This window comes from Sus scrofa, chromosome 15 (genome assembly GCF_054392235.1).
Source record: "Sus scrofa isolate SSC_HxYL_T2T_F1_AM1 chromosome 15, Sscrofa_HxYL_maternal_Yorkshire_Landrace_v2.0, whole genome shotgun sequence".
Classification (NCBI taxonomy): Eukaryota; Metazoa; Chordata; class Mammalia; order Artiodactyla; family Suidae; genus Sus; species Sus scrofa.
Genome location: NC_139397.1, coordinates 133211080 through 133228734, shown reverse-complemented (window position 1 = coordinate 133228734; position 17655 = coordinate 133211080). Strand labels below are relative to the sequence as shown.

General features: G+C 51.9%; 1 protein-coding gene across 1 annotated transcript in view; it reads right to left on the bottom strand.

Annotated features, from left to right (window-relative positions):
- Positions 1 to 1719: 1719 nt before the first annotated feature.
- Positions 1720 to 17655, bottom strand: part of IGFBP2 (insulin like growth factor binding protein 2) — a 28914-nt gene continuing 12978 nt past the window's right edge. Inside the window, 3 exon segments of the mRNA NM_214003.1 lie at positions 1720 to 2245; positions 4856 to 4996; positions 5743 to 5969. Coding sequence (NP_999168.1) covers positions 2081 to 2245; positions 4856 to 4996; positions 5743 to 5969 — 533 coding nt within the window. The 3' untranslated portion in view covers positions 1720 to 2080.

Below are 17655 nucleotides of genomic sequence, written 5' to 3'. Positions count from 1 at the left end.
ACCTGAGCCGCATCTGTAGCCTACACTACAGCTCACAGCAATGCCGGCTCCTTAACCTACTGAGCGAGGCCAGGGATCGAACCTGAATCCTCATGCATACTAATCGGGTTCATTAACTGCTGAGCCACAACAGGAACTCCCAGGTCAGAATTTCTGATGGTGGGGCAGCAGCAGGAGTATTTCTTTCAGTGCCCCAGTTGATTTAAATGTCAGCTAGGTTGAAAAATCGCTGCCTTTGCTGGAAGAGCCAGCATGGCTGCCCCACCCAGGACAGCAGCCATCGGCTGCCAGCTACAGCTGAGGGGACAGTGGCGGGAGCACCCACCAGTGGACGAAAGGAAATCCACAAAGGGACTGCTGACCCACAGGGCACAGATCCAGCCAGTGCCCAAAGCCCTCCAGGCTCTCTCTGAGCATCCTCCAGCTTTTGCCCACAGGGGGCAGTATAACTCAGGGCTGAGCAGCATCAAGGCTCTGGAGTTTGGGGTCCCAGCCCTGGGTGGGAGGTCAGGGCACTTTGGGGGGCCTTTTCCTCATCCATGAAATAGAGCTAATACTAGTGCCTCATTTGTGGGTTCACAACGATTAACTGAATAAAGTGCTTCAGGGGTGGCCAGACACCAGGTGATGGTGCAACCTAGCTGCTCTGGCTGGGGGTGGGGGAGGGGAGTCTCTCTGCTTTAGGGGACTTGTTTTTCTTCTCCAAGGAGGAATGAAGCTCATCCCACCCCTGGGATGGGCCCCAGGTGTCCCTCTGCCTCTCCTGAGTTGCTAGATGGAAGGTCAGGAGGGAGGGGAACCAAGCAAAGCTGCCTCTGGTCCCCTCCTCCAGGATGGGAAGGATCAGGCTCCACAGACAAGGTGTGGACCGTGGGCCTGCAGGCGCTGAGCGCTCCTTCCCTCATGGTCCCCTGCCAAGGGGGGAAGCCCCCTGGAATTTGCCAGGACTGGAGGGGCCAACAGAACCAAGCAGCAGAGCTCTCACACAGGATTTGGCTTCAGACATAGGACCCACTTCTGTGCCCCCGAGTCTTGGACAGCTCCTCGGGCCTCTTAGCAAGCAGGCCTGGATTCTCAGAGGTCACACTGTTGTGAATACACTGGCCCCCAACACCCCACTCCCTTTTCTGGGGGGCTGAGTGAAGGTCTCCTCCCACACACCTGGCTGGAGAGGGAGCACTCCATGGTTTCAGGGGCCAGAGGACCCCAATTTCACTGTTTCTGGGTTCCCTTCCTCTTGTAGCAGTGTCCAGGGAACTGAAAAAGGAAGAAATACCAGCCCCACCCCTGCTTCCCCAAGGCCCACCCAGGGGCAGGACTGGCCAGAGCCCTAGCTGGGAGTCCCCAGATTCCTGGGGTTGTGCTAGAAGGTTCCTCCTGGGTTTAGGACTTGGAGTTCCTTTGTTCCTTTTTTTTGTTTTGTTTTGGGGGGTATTTATTTTTAATAGTCCCAAACTGGAAACATCGAAAGTGCCTATCAGTTGTTGAATGGATAAGCAAATTCCAGTCTATTCATGAATTGAAATACTACTCTGCCGTTTCCATAAGCCCTTTCCCCTGCCCAACCCATTTCATTCCTGTTGAGTGGACAACCCATTCTTGCCTCTCCCATTTCCCCCAGGGTCCGGGGAAAGCTGAAGAAAACGAGGCTGGTGAGCCCTGAACCTCGGGATCTCCTTCCCAGGGGGACCCCAAAAGATTCAGCCAAAAGACACACACTTTATTTGTCCTTCCTTTAATCTTAAGCAAAAGAGACACAGGGGTTCAAAAATAAAAATTTCTTTTTTCCCCCCTCCCAAACCTCTACCCCAGCTCCGCCACTGCAGCCACCCCCTCCCTCCCCAGCAGGGATTCCAGGAGGGAGGGTGCGGGCATCTCCAGCTGGGCATCTCCAGCTGGGGAGGGGGGAAGGAGGGGGGGACGGGTGCCAAGCTCGGTGCTGGTCTCTTTCCAAATATAAATACGCATGTCAGAACTCCTGGAAAATCCTCCCCCACCCACCACGCAAGCACTCTCCCCGCTCTGCCTGCGTTTGAAGAGGGGTGGGGGGGGGGGGTGCCAGGCACCGGCTGGCTGTGGTTTACTGCATCCGCTGGGTGTGTGCCCCGCGAGCCCCCTGCTGCTCGTTGTAGAAGAGATGACACTCGGGGTCCCCCCGGATGGTGGGGGCCCCCTGGATCAGCTTCCCGGTGTTGGGGTTCACGCACCAGCACTCCCCACGCTGCCCATTCAGAGACATCTTGCACTGAGGAGAGAGAAGTGGAGGTGGAGGAGGCCGCACTGAAATGCAGATGCCCTTCGGCAGGTCTGGGTGTGCTTGCGGTTCTGCAGGGCTAAGGAGCTCCAGCGAGACACTGGTGCTGCTGGCCCAGGACCACGCTCTGGTTAGTGGCATGGCTGCTGGGGATGCCCCAAGGAGGAAAGACATAGCCCCCACCTGCAGGGAGGTCCCATCCAGTGGGGGACCAGTGTACTGGAGGTCAGCCCTAGTGTGAGGCAAAATACCCAAATGATGGTAAAATCATCGCTAGCACTGGAGTTCCTGCTGAGGCTCAATGGGTTAAGACCCTGACGAGTATCCGTGAGGATGCAGGTTCAATTCCTGGCCTCACTCAGGGGGTTCAGGATCCGGTGTGGCTGTGAGCTGTGGTGTAGGTCACAGACGAAGCTCAGATCTTACATGGCTGTGGCTGAGGCGCGGGGGGGGCAGCTGCAGCTCTGATTCGACCCCTAGCCTGGGAACTTCCATATGCCAAGTTTAGGTACGGCCCTAAAAAGAAAAAGAAAAGAAAAATGTTTTTTAAAAAATCAGCTCTAGCACACATCCTACCATGTGCCAGGCATGGTGTAAGTTTGCTTATAGTTCCTATCTGACGTATGTATTCATTTAATCCTCACAACCGCCTTGTGAATTAGGTACCATTACTTTACCCCTTGACAGACCATCAGAAGGAAACACAGATGGGTTCAGTAACTCGTCCCACATCACAGAGCTAGTAAGAGCCATCGCTGTGATGCCAATGCAGGCACTCCCCTCCCAGGTCCCTGCTCTTCCCCAAAACCCAGCTCCTCTTGCAAATCCCTGCAGTTCTCCACAAGGCTCAGTGTGCAGGCTGGTTTTCTATAGAAGAGATGGCTATTTCTTCTTTTGTGCTCCAAATGCAGTAGCTGGCTGCCATTTAGAGGGCAGGCGCATGAACCAATAGCTTTTAATGTTAGACTGATATTTCGAGGGGCAAGATGCCTGGGCCGTGTAGGACGTGGGGAAGTGAGACCCCCCCACCGCGGGATCCGCAGAGCCTGTACCCCATCCCCTGGCTTTGCAATCTACCCTTTCAGTCAGTTTGACAGCCTGCTAGGATCACCAGGGGAGCTTTGAAAATCCGGTGCCCAGAAAGCCCCCCAGACTCACAAAATCTGGATCTCTGGGAGGAGGGCCAGGGCATCGTATGATTTGAAGCTCCCTAGAAGACCCCACTGTGCAGCTGGGCTCAGAACCCCTGCTGGAAAACAGAATGGCTGGTGGCGCCCACACCACTACCCGCTTCCTCCCTCCTAGCTCTCACCTGTCTTCAGTGAAATGCATGTGGACTTCCCCTCCCCACACAAGGCATGAGCGGAGTGGGAGGGAGGGAGCAGTGGGCTAGGAAAGAGGGCAGCCGACCAATATTAAACAACCACTAACAATCATGACTACAAACTCTAGACGGTTACATAAAAAATGTAATAATGCTAAAGGGAAATATGCATATGCCCACCATTGATCACGAGAAGGTATATGAACAGGAGTTCCCATTGTGGCTCAGCGGGTTAAGAACCCGACTAGCATCCATGAGGACACAGGTTCGATCCCTGGCCTCGCTCCATGGGTTAAGAATCTGGTGCTGCTGTGGCTGTGGTGCAGGCCGGCAGCTGCAGTTCTGATTCGACCCCTAGCCTGGGAACCTCCATATGCCACAGGTGTGGCCCTAAAAGCAAAAAAAATAAAAAAGAGAGAAAGAAAGAAAGATGGTGTACGAACATATGAACAGAGAGTGGAAAGGGGTGAGAAAAGGGCTCCTGGGTATTTTACTTACACTTTCTTAATTTTCTCTAATGTACTGACAGAGCTGTTCTACTACCCTTCTTAGACATATTTTAAGTCATATCACTCCACCCCTGATTCTCCATTCCCTGAAATACTTGAAAACCAGAGCGGCTACTTGGTCAGTGGTTTAAATCAGTGATTCTGCAAGGGCAGTTCATGGCCCATCAGCATCCCCTAAGAGCTGGTTAGAAAGGCAAATTCTCAGGCCCCACTCCAAATGGCAACCTTTTTTTTTTTTTTCCTTTTCTTTTCTTTTTGGTCTTTTCAGGGCCACACCCAGGCATATGGAAGTTCCCACGCTAGGGGTTGAATTGAAGCTACCGCTGCCAGCCTATACCACAGCTCACAGCAATGCCGGATCCTTAACCCACTGTGCCGGGCCAGCAGGGCCCGCATCCTCATGGATCCTAGTCAGGGTCATTACCACTGAGCCGCGAAGGGAACTCCCTGAATGGCAGTCTTTGGGGGTGAGGCCTGGGAATCACCTCCTGGTGATTCTAATGCTCAACAGAAGTCAAGACGCCCTGGTGTAAGGCCCCCATCCCTTCTCCAGGCGGCTCCCTCCCATCCAGCGCTGCCGCCAGGTAGCCAGGTAAGTGGAGTCAGCCTCCGAGGGGCCTGAAGCCAAGAAACAAGCCCCACCCTCACTCTCCCTGGCCTGGCAGCGGACATCCCCACCCCTGGCTCATGAAGACTAGGTCTCCGGCTCAGCTCTGAGACCTCCAGGGGTAGGATGGGAGCAAGGCACGGCCAGAGAGCCTCACTCACCTGTTTGAGGTTGTACAGGCCATGCTTGTCACAGTTGGGGATGTGCAAGGAGTACAGGTGCTCCAGGGGGCCCCGCTCATCCGGAAGGCGCATGGTGGAGATCCGTTCCAGGACCTGGTCCAACTCCTGCTGGCAGGGGGTCTGTGGGCACAGGCGAGCCAAGAGGATGCTTAGAGTGAGAACTGGATCGTGAAACCAGGGCCCTGGGTGCAGCCTCAGGAAGAAGCCCAGGTATGAGAGGGAGTTTCCCAAGGCCATACTGCTAGCTAGTGGATCCAAAGACTTCTCACTACCCTATCATTGTGTCCCACCCCGGCCTAAAGAAAGCTGCCTGCATATGAGTTTTCACTCCTCCCCTCCATCCGTGTCAATGGCTTTCAGGGGTCAAAGTGGGATCGACTTGCAAATCCCAAATTCAAGAGGCTGCCTCTAGAGTTTCTCTACCCAACCCTGTGGTCCAATCGCCATTCCTTCCATAACCCCAACCAAGGTGGAGACCAAGACAGCAGTGCTGAGCTGGAAAGAGGAAAAGGAGTAGCTGAGTGAGGGTGGCGTATGACAAGGGTGAGCAAGTTCCAGGGGATCCACCTTCATCTCTAGCACCCAGTGTTTGGCCTGTGTCCCAAAGCCAAGGAGAAATGTGAAGGTTTTAGAAGGAAGGGACTTCAAGAACCCATAATCTCAGCCCATTTCAAAGCCAAAGAGGCTAAAGCCCCCATAAGAGATACTGATGGGCCTGAAGGTCACTGAATGTTAGTGGCAGAGCCAGAAAGGAAAGTGCTTTGCCTGCAGGCCACACAAGACATGGACCTCACCGGGGCGCCCACTCCCTTCCACCCCCCACATGCTGGGACACCCCTCCAATCAGACCCAACCCCTGCTCTGACCCTGGCAGGCGGCGGCCGCAGCTTCTTGGGCTCCTCCAGGCCGAGGTGATGCTTGCCACCCTTGCCCATCTGCCGGTGCTGCTCCGTGACTTTCTCCCGGAACACAGCCAGCTCCTTCATGCCTGACTTGAGGGGCTTCCGGCCAGCACCGCCTGTACCTCCCAACAAGTTCACGTTCCCATCCACGTGGTTCTCAACCAGGCCTCCCTCAGCATCGTCGCCATTGTCTGCAAAGAGCAAGCAAGGAAGAGCTGCAGGTCCAGTTTCCAGAGAAATGGACCCCCAAGGTCGTCTGGGCCCCGGATAACGAGGAAGGGGATGACAAACATCTAAGCAGGGGCGCTAAGCAGCTTTCGTGGATCACCAATTTCCACTTCACAGCAATGGGGGAGGGGCGCCCTTTGCACCCTCCCCCAACTTCTACCGACCGAGAAGCTGAGGCTCATGGAGGCCAATTTCTTGACCAAGACCACAAGGCAAGATTTGAACGTGGTCTGACTCCAGAAAAATGCCCAGCCACCTACTCTGCTCTGCCTCTAACCCAGGAGGCCGAGGGGGAAGCCCTGGCAGAGCAGAAGGACAACCACGTGGGCAAGGCCCTCCCGGGAAACAGGATTCGGCCCATCATTTTTCCCTAGAAGGACCCCTCGGATTCACCCACCAGTGACACCCCCTGTTTAAAGTCTTCATCATTTATGGCCTGAAAGGGCATGGATCGGCTGAGTTTTTAAAACTCAGGCCGTAGAGATCACTAGGCCGTGCCATGTCCGGTGGGGGTGAGACGGAGAGCCTCGTGGCCAGCAGAACTCAGGTGTCCAGCACCCTTCACCGTAACTCTTTTTGGGCCCGTCTGCCCCCTCCCTCCTGTCACCCTGATGTTTTGCTCCTATGGCTATGACACTACCCAGGGACCCTGATTTGTTTCATCTGTCTGCATGCTGCCCACCCCCCATTACAGTGAGAGCCCCAAGAACAGGCGCGACCACCTCCTCCACACTCTAGTTCCATCTCATTGCATGGTGCTTGGTCTCATGCAGATGTCTGACCAAGAACCATCCATGAAATCATCTGACTTTTTTTTCTTTTTTAATGGCCTAACCTGCAGCATAAGGAAGTCCCGGGCTAAGGGTTGAACCAGAGCTGCAGCTGCCAGCCTATGCCACAGCAACGCCAGATCTGAGCCACGTCTGCAACCTACACTCCAGCTTTCAGCAATGCCGGATCCTCAACTCACTGAGAGGTCAGGGATCGAACCCACATCCTCATGGATACTAGGTTGGGTTCTTAATCCATTGAGCCACGAGAACACCTTGACTTGCTTAAATTGCCAGCCAGTGAGCAACAAGGAATGGCTCCTACTGGGCACACAGCTTGGGTGGAGGGGCCCCAAGAGTAGCCCCCGATAACCAGTCTCCCGCAAGCTTTAGGCATGTTCATCCAGGGAACAAAGTGAATAATACAGAAGAGTTGTAACCAGGGAGACAATTTCCCACAAGCCCTAGTGGGCCAGGACGCAAAGAGCCCCCCTCCCCCACAGACACTGCGGGACAGACAGGGCCTCAGGCCACACCATGCGGAGCTGCCCCCTGCAGGGTCCAGGGAGGCACAGGTGTTTCCAAACAAACCTGGGGCATTTCTTTTCCTCTTTAATGCACCTTGAAAAACACACAACCCAGGAATTCCCGTTGTGGCTCAGGGGAAACAAATCCAACTAGTATCCACGAAGATGCGGGTTTGATCCCTGGCCTCGCTCAATGTGTTAAATCATCCGGCGTTGCCCTGACCTGTGGTGTAGGTGAGCTGTGGTGTAGGTCGAAGACGCAGCTCAGATCCAGCATTGCTATGGCTGTGGTGTAGGCCGGCAGCTGCAGCTCCAATTCAACCCCTAGCCTGGGAACGGCCACATGCCACAAGTGCAGCCTTAAAAAGCAAAAAAATAAAAAAATTAAAATTAAAAAAACATACAGCCCAGATAACATATGTTAATGTCTTTTAAAACATTTCTACACAAGGATTTCGGGTAAGGCACCCAGTATATAGGGGTCCCTTCAGAATCTGGGCACAGTGCGGTGGGCTCCAAAGGTTGCTGACCTGGGCAGTGCTGTACAGTGGAAAGGAATGGCCCTCGCCTGTAAAAGGGGTGCCCTGGTACCACCTCTGGGTGGCTGTGAGCAGCAGTGTCCACGGCCTTACCAGCTGAGGGGAGGGATGCTCATTCATGCATTGGGGAGCTGGCACCCACAGCCCCAGAGCATGCTACACAGGCACCAGAGGACCAGGCAGCATCAGGGGCCCTGCAAATGGAAGAGTTCACCAGAGGTTTGCTCCCAATCCTTTTCTTCCTGCTGGGCCTGATGCCTGGTCTGCTCACACCCGCTAGAGCATCCCTTTAGAACCAGGCACTTTATCTCCAGATGGGCGAGCACTGGTCAGGGAGGGCATACTCGGGTTAAATCCCAGCTCCACTACTTTTTATCCCAGCTGCATTTATACCCTTCTCTGGACCTCTATTTTCTTAACTATAAATTGTTGGATGATAGTTCCCATGTCACAGAACCACTGAGAGTATGTTATAGGTAAAGCCATTATGATATACCATGAGGAATTCCTGTTGCGGCTCAGCGGGTTAAGAGCCCAACGTAGTGTCCATGAGGAAGCTGGTTCGATCCCTGGCCTTGAGCAGTGGGGGTTAAGGATCCAGCATTGCCACAAGCTACAGCATAGGTCACAGACGTGGCTCAGATCCAGTGTTGCTGTGGCTGTGGTGTAGACCGCAGCTGCAACTCCAATTCAACACCTAGTCTGGGAATTTCCATATGTCACAGGTGTGGCCATAAAAAGTTGTGGACCATGGAATGCAGAAACCCTAGGTCACACTGGTGGTGATTATTTTGATGATGACGAGATGCAAATGATGACAGCTGCCTCAGGGATCTGGTACTCCGGCCATATGAAACCCAACCACGATGCAGGAAGCAGAGGAACAGAAGCTTCTGAGCATCAGGACAGCAGTCACCACATCCGTGTGTTGCAAAGTTGTGATGCTTCCCTCACAAAACAGGGCAAGTCAGCATGTGGCGAATGCTGACAGTTCGCAGTAGCGCTGCTCCCGTAGGCCTGGCTTCTGCATGTCTGGTTTCCAAGGCCACCACAGAAGAAAATCAACAAAATTAAAAAGAGCAAGAAGGAAGGCCTGTGGACAGTGGCAAGAAGTATCAAATGGCAGGGAGGAAAGAGGACACTAAAAAACCAAACAGAAGAACCCTGGGGACGTTCAGTGCCTGGCAAACAACTCCACTGCCATCGATGACCCCTCAAAAAGTTCACGTTGTGTGGTCCCAGACAAGAGGTGTGTTGATAATAATGCTGACCCCCAACATCCCAAAAGGGGAAGAGTTAAAAGGGCAAGTATTCAGTACTTTTTAAAAATAGATTCGATGTCTATCCCAAATGGTCAATATTAGAAAAACAACATTGAAGTGTTTAAATAAGTAAGCCCTCTGAAACCCAGAGAATTTTTCTCCAGAATGGCTATTTCCCCAGGGGTTCCAGATAGCCTGGGTTTTACCATAAATAAACCAAGCACAGATTCAATCTTGTTCCAGATGCCTCAGCATCATCCACAGGGGAAGGACGATTTGAAGCATTTGCTACCAAGCTGGATGGGAGTCCATCTCCAGCCCCTTCTACATCTTTCCTCCCAAACTTCCCTCCCTGATCCTGCCCTCTCCTTTCTGTCCTTGAGGCTGAAACAGCAGAAATTCAGAGGCCCCAGAAGCAGCATTCCAGGTTCCCCAGCTCAGCTACTGGCCAGGTGCCCCTGAACAGGACGGAGTAGCCCTGCCTGGCTGCACCTTTCCCCTGGACCTGGTCAGGCTGCTGAGGACAACCACAGAGAAGACCCCACCCCCGGCCCCACTTCCCTCTTCAGATACCAGAGGTGGAGGGCTGGAGCTGGGGGAGAGAGGCTTGGGAGGGCCCGAGATGAACCTGGAAATTACGTAGGACGGTCTGATTCAGGGAGCCCTCCATGTCCTTAACATTAGCCTTGAAGCACAAGACAGATGCTGACAGAGGTTGGCACATGGGGTCAGGGGGGAAGATGGACCTCCTCCTCATCCTTTCCATCAGTTCTGCCTTTTCCATGTCTACAGGCTTCTCTGCACCTGCCTGGTGGGGCAATTTCAGGCTCCCTACGCCCATCACTGACCTCAACACCACTTTCAGCTCTTGTGCGCCCTGCCCATGGGTAATTCAGCAAGGGCTCTGGGAATCGGCCCCCATTTCTGGAACCATCCACTGTCATCACTAAGCCTGTGATTCTCAGAAGCTCACCTGCGCATCTCTCTTTTGGGGAAAAACATGCCTGTCCATCCCAAGGCTTAGACTAAAACAGCCGGTCTCCACTGTGGCTGCAATTATGCGTTCTCAGATTAGAGGAGGGCAGGGCAGCCCAGGTTCCGTCCTATCCAGGAGCTGGTGAGAAGACTGTGCTCTTCTGAACCCAATGCCTGGAACATTCTCGGGGTCAGGGTCTTCCAACCTCTGTGCTACTGGTTTGGGGACCAGAAGATTCTTTGCTGGGGAGCCGTCCTGTGTAAGACACCCAGCACCAGCCTGGGTCTCTACCCACCAGATGCCTCCCAGTTTTGAATCAAGTGTCTTTCAACATTGCCAAATGGCCCGTGGAAGGCGAGATCGCCCCTGGTTGCAAACCACTGTTCAAGAGTAACAGTTCCCCAGCCAAGTGCTGAAGACTCCAGGCCTCACACAGGGCGGATCTGAGCTCTGCTGCCCCCACTCCCTCAGCTAAGACCCTCCACCACTGTTCATCCTCAGGCACACTTCTGGCCTAAAAGCCCCCACTTCTTGGTCTCAGACGACTCCCAGCCCTCTCACTCCTCTTTCCTAAGCTCTCCTGCGCACTCATACCTCCAGAGGCCAAAGAAGCATCCTTTGGCTGAGCCCTGGAAGTCAGTCCACAGTTAAGGCTCAGAACAAGTCCCTCTGCAAGCCCCTGGATGAAAGAGAGGGGCACAGAATTAATGTGCATTCAGGGCCACAGTTCTGGACAGGGCTGGTCTGTTTATCAGCAGGCACAGTGCCCAGGGCCCTAGGAAATGTTTTCATTTCTTTTAAAATAAGGAGAAAAACATAGAACTTTTAGGTCAAAGCAAATGTCTTCCTATAACACTGATAAAGTTATAAAATACAATTTTAGAAATTTTTTGTGGGAAAAGGGGAGCACGAAGGCAAACATGCCTAGAGCCCCAAAAGTCATGATGCACCCCCCAACTCCAGGTCCCCAAAGACAGCCTGTCCTCTTCAAGGAGGACAGAGGTGTCTTCCTGTCCTGAGCTGTCCCAGGCCTCTTGGAGCTGAAGGTCAATTCATCCACCCTCAACGGAAGCCACTTGGGTTCAAGGGTGTGTCTCATTCCATTCCTTTATTGATCTCCTCACTGCCAATGACCATGCTGATAAGATGAGGACATCTGCGGGCCTGGCTTACTGACACAGGTGCCAAAGCCCCACATCTTGAAGTAGAAACCCAGGGAAATGCAATCACAGATAAAGTGGAGATCAGAAAGGACCACAGGCTTAGAGAAGCCTTGATTCTTTGACCATCCCTATTTCCAGCCAAAGAGGTTCAAGAATTCAGCCTCCAAGGTCTAGTGGCCTGGCTGAAGCCCAGCTTCCCAATGAGCTGTGCAGTCACAGACAAGTTCCTGAAGCTCTCTGTGCCTTCACTGCTCATCTGTAAAATGTGGATAAACAGAACCCACCTCCAGGAGTTCCCCCTGTGGCTCAGCAGGTTAAGAACCCAACTAGTATCCATGAGGATGCAGGTTTGATCCCTGGCCTCATCCAGTGGGTTAAGGATCCAGCGTTGCTGTGAGCTATGGTGTAGCTATAGCTCCAATTCAACCCCTAGCCTGGAAACTTTCATATGTCAGGGGTGCGGCCCTAAAAAGTTTAAAAAAAAAAAAAAAAAGAACCCACCGCCAGCAGGCGGCAGGGAGGATCCCAAGAGATGCTGGCGCGTACACAGTGCCAGGTTCACGGGCTGGCTCACAGTTGCTTCCTTTGCTCTCCATACTCACAAAAGCACCCACAAGGGACCCCCACACTCTGTCAGACAAGGACATCGCCCCCCATTACCAAGTTCTGCCCAGACGTTCTCTGATAGGTGACAGGGCAGTCTGCAGGAAAACATTCCACATGGAGAACTCCAGCTAGAGATGGAATTTGCCCTCAGAGCAAAATCACCAAGTTGCATTTTTTTTTTTTTCTGCCTGAGAGTTAGGTTCAGAATAATATTTATTAAGCAACCACTTATGTATGCAGCTCTGCAGGCTGCAGCGCAAAGGTCGCTCTAAGGAACGGTTCTTAGCAACCCAAATCACATAACTGGAAAAGCCTGTGGGCTGAGAGGTGACTGACAGGGCCCTCCCAGAGCCCTGAAGAGATGGCCATCTAAGGATCAGTAAGCAGTGGCTGTCCTCTGCCTAGCAGCCCAGGAAATGGGTCAACACCGAAGCAGGCTGGTTCCAGAGTTATATGCAGAAGGCCAAGCTCTTCCAAAGAGGAGAGGATGGAGAGAGCAGAGCCTGTCTCATGTGTGGGAGGCTTGAAGAGCGGGGAGGAGGCTGTCCTGCCGTAAGGATGCTGCCCGCCTCCCACCTCAAGCACCTGGAGACGGGAGAGGCAGAGGGAATGAGGGGAAAACAGACGAGGTGTCCCATTTTACGGACAGCAAACCCGAGGCCCGGAAGGACAGCCACATGGGTCACCAGGTGCACACGCAAGCTCTCTGCCATCCGTAGGGATGCTTCACAACTGGCCTGGGTCCCCACACTGCCCTTTGACTCAGCGTTACGCATCCATCCAAGAGTGCAACTGGAAGAGAACACTCCAGGAGCAGAAAGATACCTGCGTCTTTGCATTAATACCCTGGTTTTTAAACTTGATTTTGGCACAGCCCTGTCCCCCCAGTGTCCCTTGTTTGACTGTGGGGCTGTTGACCTTATGCAATGAATGAAGACCTTGTTTCTGACAAACGTTTCTTTTCATGAAAACTCCTTCTCTCCTATTGCGATGCTCTGACCTCTGGCCCTTTTGAGAGATGACAATTCCGGATCTATGGGAGACCTCAGAGCACTCGAGGAAAACAAGCCTCAAAGATCTAACAGCAACTCTACTCCTTCCCAGTTAGGGGGTGAGGCACCTGTCCTCACGTAGGGCCTGGTGAGAAGACCTTTCCCAAAACCATCACACATCTTTATAGTAGGTTAATACGTCTTTCTTTCTTCTTTTCTTTATTCTAAAGAAACCTTTGCTAGAGTTTCCATTGTGGCACAGCGGTAACAAATTCCACTAGTATCCATGAGGATGCAGGTTCAATCCCTGGCCTTTCTTAGTGGCTTAAGGATCTGGTGTTGCCATGAGCTGTGGCATAGGTCACAGATGAGGCTCAGATCTGGCATTGCTGTGGCTTCGGTATAGGCCAGCAGCTGTAGATCTCATTCAATCCCTACCCTGGAAAATTCCATATCCTGCAGGTGCGGCCCTAATTTTAAAATAAATAAATAAATAAATAAATAAACCTCAGTCGTTTTCCAACCTTATCCTATGTCTACCTCATGATTAGACAGAAATCTAAGAACTGGACGCACCAGAGATGACCTAACTCAACCCCAAATCCATCACTCCCTCCAGTGGACTCATCTCCTTCAACAGGTAACATCATTTCAGGCCCTTCAAGAACAGATTCCAAGTCACATGCCAGGGGAATGCTGGCTACTGTCCTGGTTCCACCCTAGCTGGGCAACTCACATGGCTCCTTCTTTGTTGATTTCTCCTACTTAACCTTGACATATGTGGGGCAAAAAAATAAAAACTACCATCTTCCTGCTCCCTGTCCCCACCCCAGACAACTTCTGCATTAATACCCATGGCAGTGGACAATTCACTACCAAATTCAAACGGGCAAAGAACTCCAGGAGTCAAGAACTCTGAATTCCAGTCCTGGCTTTACCATTTACAATCCACCTGTGATTCTGGCCAAACCCTTTAACCTTTCTGAGCTCTAATTTCTCTGAGAATAATCACTATCCAATCTAAGTGAAGGCTACTACTTAAATAGCCTATAGCATCAGCATCACTCAAACCCCCAGTGTGGGCAGAATTGGGCTTCGGGAGCAATGTGCAGGGAATCTAGTCCTTGGATGGATAAGTGACAGGTGTATCTGCTGCGCAGAGGGGAAGGGTGGGTGATATCTGATCTGTAGAATGGCCAAATGCCTTGGGGGGCGGGGGGATGAACTGTAGAAGCTATTTACATATATATTTACATTTCTATGTAAATATCTATTGCATATCTCTTCTAAAGCTTGAGTCTGTAAATTCTATATGTTGCTAAACATCAAAGCTCTCTGCCAGGAAGAGATGAAGGACTTGGGCAAGGGTGGATTTGCTGAAATTGCTTAACTTTGCCTGGAGGAAGGAAGGATGGGAGGAAGAAAGGGAAGGGAGAAGGGAGGAAGGTGGACAGACACGCCTAACTGCCAACGAGGCAAAGGTGAGGCAAGGATCACAAGTAAACTCACCCGCACACATGGGAAGCAGCTTTTGTTGGAGAGAATCTGAAGTCCATTCCTTTAGTGGTCATCTAATTTCATCTAGCATGTGGCCACTATGGTCAGTAACACAACTCACCAAGAGGACAAGTGGGTAATTTGGGCCATCCCAGGAGGTAGGGAGGGTAGGGACAGAAGTTAGAAATGGGGACCTATTTGCTATTTTTCAGCTACAGTTAAACCTGAGGTCCTTATGTATCTTTCTCCACCTATTTTTTTTTTTTTTTTTTTTTTTTTGGCCGCACCACACAGCATTGCAGAAGCTCCTGGACCAGGGGTCAAACCCGAGCCACAGCAGTGACAACATCAAATCCTTAACTGCTAGGCCACTAGGTAACTCCCCTCCTCCTTTCTTTACAAGGTCACAGGCGGCAGGCAGCAGTGGCCTGTCACGCTGGAATCCTGAGCAGTGCATGCAGACATCTGCTGTGGTGACATTCCAGCTCATCTAATGGTATTTCTCCTGGTCGGGCCATCTACCCCCTGCTGACACCCAGCTTCATTCCAAACTCCCTTCCTTCTGTTCTTTCCTACCCCTTGAGCCCCTGCTCCCTGCAAGGGAGCCAGCAAAGCAAACCTGACATCCCTCAGATGCCACCACACAGGAGAAGTCCCTTTGGCAACAGACCCATAGCTCCTCAGCATGGTTTTCTAACAAAAGAAGGGGTGCCTCCTCTTGGACCTTCCCCTGCGTAAGGAAATGGCTTTGAACAAGCAGCCTCTCTGACGTTCTCTCTAGATCCACAAGTCACCCAGGGAATCCCATGACACAAGTGCAGGAACTGGCCTTTCTCATGGTCTCCCTGTGCCCACAGCTACCACAGGCCCATCCCCCAGCTATGGGCTGCAGAGCTGGGGAGTCTGTGGAGTGGGAGGGCCAGCAGGCTCCCACACCCGTCCTCACACATGGAAGGAACCACTACAGCATGCGATGGTGAAGATGGACACAGGGCAGAGGACTGACCACCTGCCAAGCCATTCCAAACCCTTGCTGGATTTCCTTGGGAACGACAGCTCTTGGGCTCCAAGCCTTGGCCAGCCAGTTCTAGCGTGGCAAGAAGGGCAGCACTGGCTAGAAAGCCAGAGGCTCAAGGTTCTGAACCTGACGTTGCCTGAGATTCTGAGTGATGCCAGGCTAGGAGTTTTCAGATATGTAGGCTTCAACATGCTCGACTATACGTTAGACCTGGTAAATGATTCCCTACAGTAGCTGTTCATCAGAAATCATCTGAAGAGCTTGCTAAAAATAGAGCCCTACACTTCAGCCCTAGAGGTTCAAAGACAAGCTGGCATGGAGGTCAATGACTCCGTACTTTGAACATTCCCCTTCCAGCTCAGGCATTTCAAGAGCCCCATTCCTCTATGAGCCCTGCCTTGGCTTCCTGAAGGATTTCTCAGGGATGGATGAGGCTTCTGATAATATGAGAAATATGTTAAATAACATAACATTTGTATGATGCCTGGGTCACCATGCTGTACAGCAGACATGGACAGAATGTCGTAAATCTTTAACTCTAATAAAAAAAATTCTTAAAAAGAAGCTTCTCTTCAAGACATACGGCTTCACATAGACACTCTGAAAAGACAAGCCTCGTAAGCTGTACGATCTTCACACCCACTGACATGTGGGTTCATAAACAGACATGTGTGTGTGCTTGAATGCTCCCTTCTTGGCCAGGCATTATGGAGATTTCTACAGCACACACGCCCTCGCATCACCGTCTCATCTCAGGCTCCCCCTGAGAGCGCAGAAACAGCACAGCCCCTCCCGAGCCTCTAAAGGGCTGCTTCACAAACATCAGGGTCATTCCTGGAATCGCCAAGGCCTGGGGAGGGTCAGGGCTGAGGCAGACAGTTTGAGAAAACAAAAACATTCAGCCACGGTCCTCTGCGGCTCTGCAAGCCAGGCTGTCCTTGAAGAGCCACAGAAACTGATGTTGAGAGGACCAACATATGATCAGCCTTCCCTCCTTGCTTCTTTCTTGCATCTGGAAGTCCCAAACTAGGGGTCAAATCGGAGTAGCAGCTGCCGGCCTACACCACAGCCACAGCAACCCGGGATTCGAGCTGCATCTTTGACTTACCCCACAGCTTGCAGCAATGCTGGATCCTTAACCCACTGAGCAAGGCAAGGGATCAAACCCACATTCTCATGGATACTAGTCAGGTTCTAAAACCAATGAACCACAACAGCAACTCCAAACCTTCCCACCTTCCTGTGGGTCCCAAACATAGTCTGGTTTAACCAAAGCCATCTGAGAACTCGGCAAGGGGACCCTCCTGCTGGAGGCCCAAGTGAGTGCAGAGGACAAAGCCTCGGTACAAACTTGGATCAGAGCCCATGGGAAGCATGTGCCTGACCCAGCAATTCTACTTCTTTCAGACACGTGACCAAAAACATTCATCCCTTGCCCTAAACTACGGGCAGCCAAATCCTAAAGCCTTTCAACAGGTGAATGCATAGAGTGAGAAGGGAAATACAAAGGAACAACATACAGCAGTTAAAAAGAATAGCTCTGGAGTTCCCATCGTGGCTCAGTGGTAATAAACCCGACTAGGATCCATGAGGACACAGGTTCATTACACTAGTATTCCTGGCCTCGCTCAGTGGGTTAAGGAGCTGGCACCTGGCATTGCCGTGAGCTGTGGTGTAGGTCACAAGACGAGGCTTGGCTGTGGTGCAGGCCAACAGCTGCAGCTCCGATTTGACCCCTAGCCTGGGAATTTCCATATGTCAGGAGTGCAGCCCTAAAAAGCCAAAAAATAAAATGAAATAGAGAATAGATCAGACCTGTGTCTATCAACGTGTGTAGGTCTCAAAATCCTAGCATGGATGGAGTGGGGGAGGGGAGGAAGAAGAGGCTTTGCAGATTGAAACATTTTATGTGCGTTTTCTGTTTATTCCCAAAGAACAACTCTGAAATATCGGTCGGTCGTCCATTAGCAAAGCTGTTTAGCTAAGAAAGAAAAACATTAAATAATGCCTTCTGTCTGGGAGAAGGGACTGGTAGCAGGCGGCTGGTGGGGAGAGCCATCAGGGGAAACTTAAAAAAAAAAGACTTGAAGTAAACATGACAACCAAATAACTACTCTAGTTGCAGGTGGTAGATGGAAGATGCATCATTCTTCATACTCTCTGCGCCTTTTTTTTTTTTTTTTTTTGGCTTTTTGCCTTTTCTAGGGCCGCTCCCATGGCACATGGAGGTTCCCAGGCTAGGGGTCTAATGGGAGCTGTAGCCACTGGCCTATGCCAGAGCCACTGCAACTCGGGATCC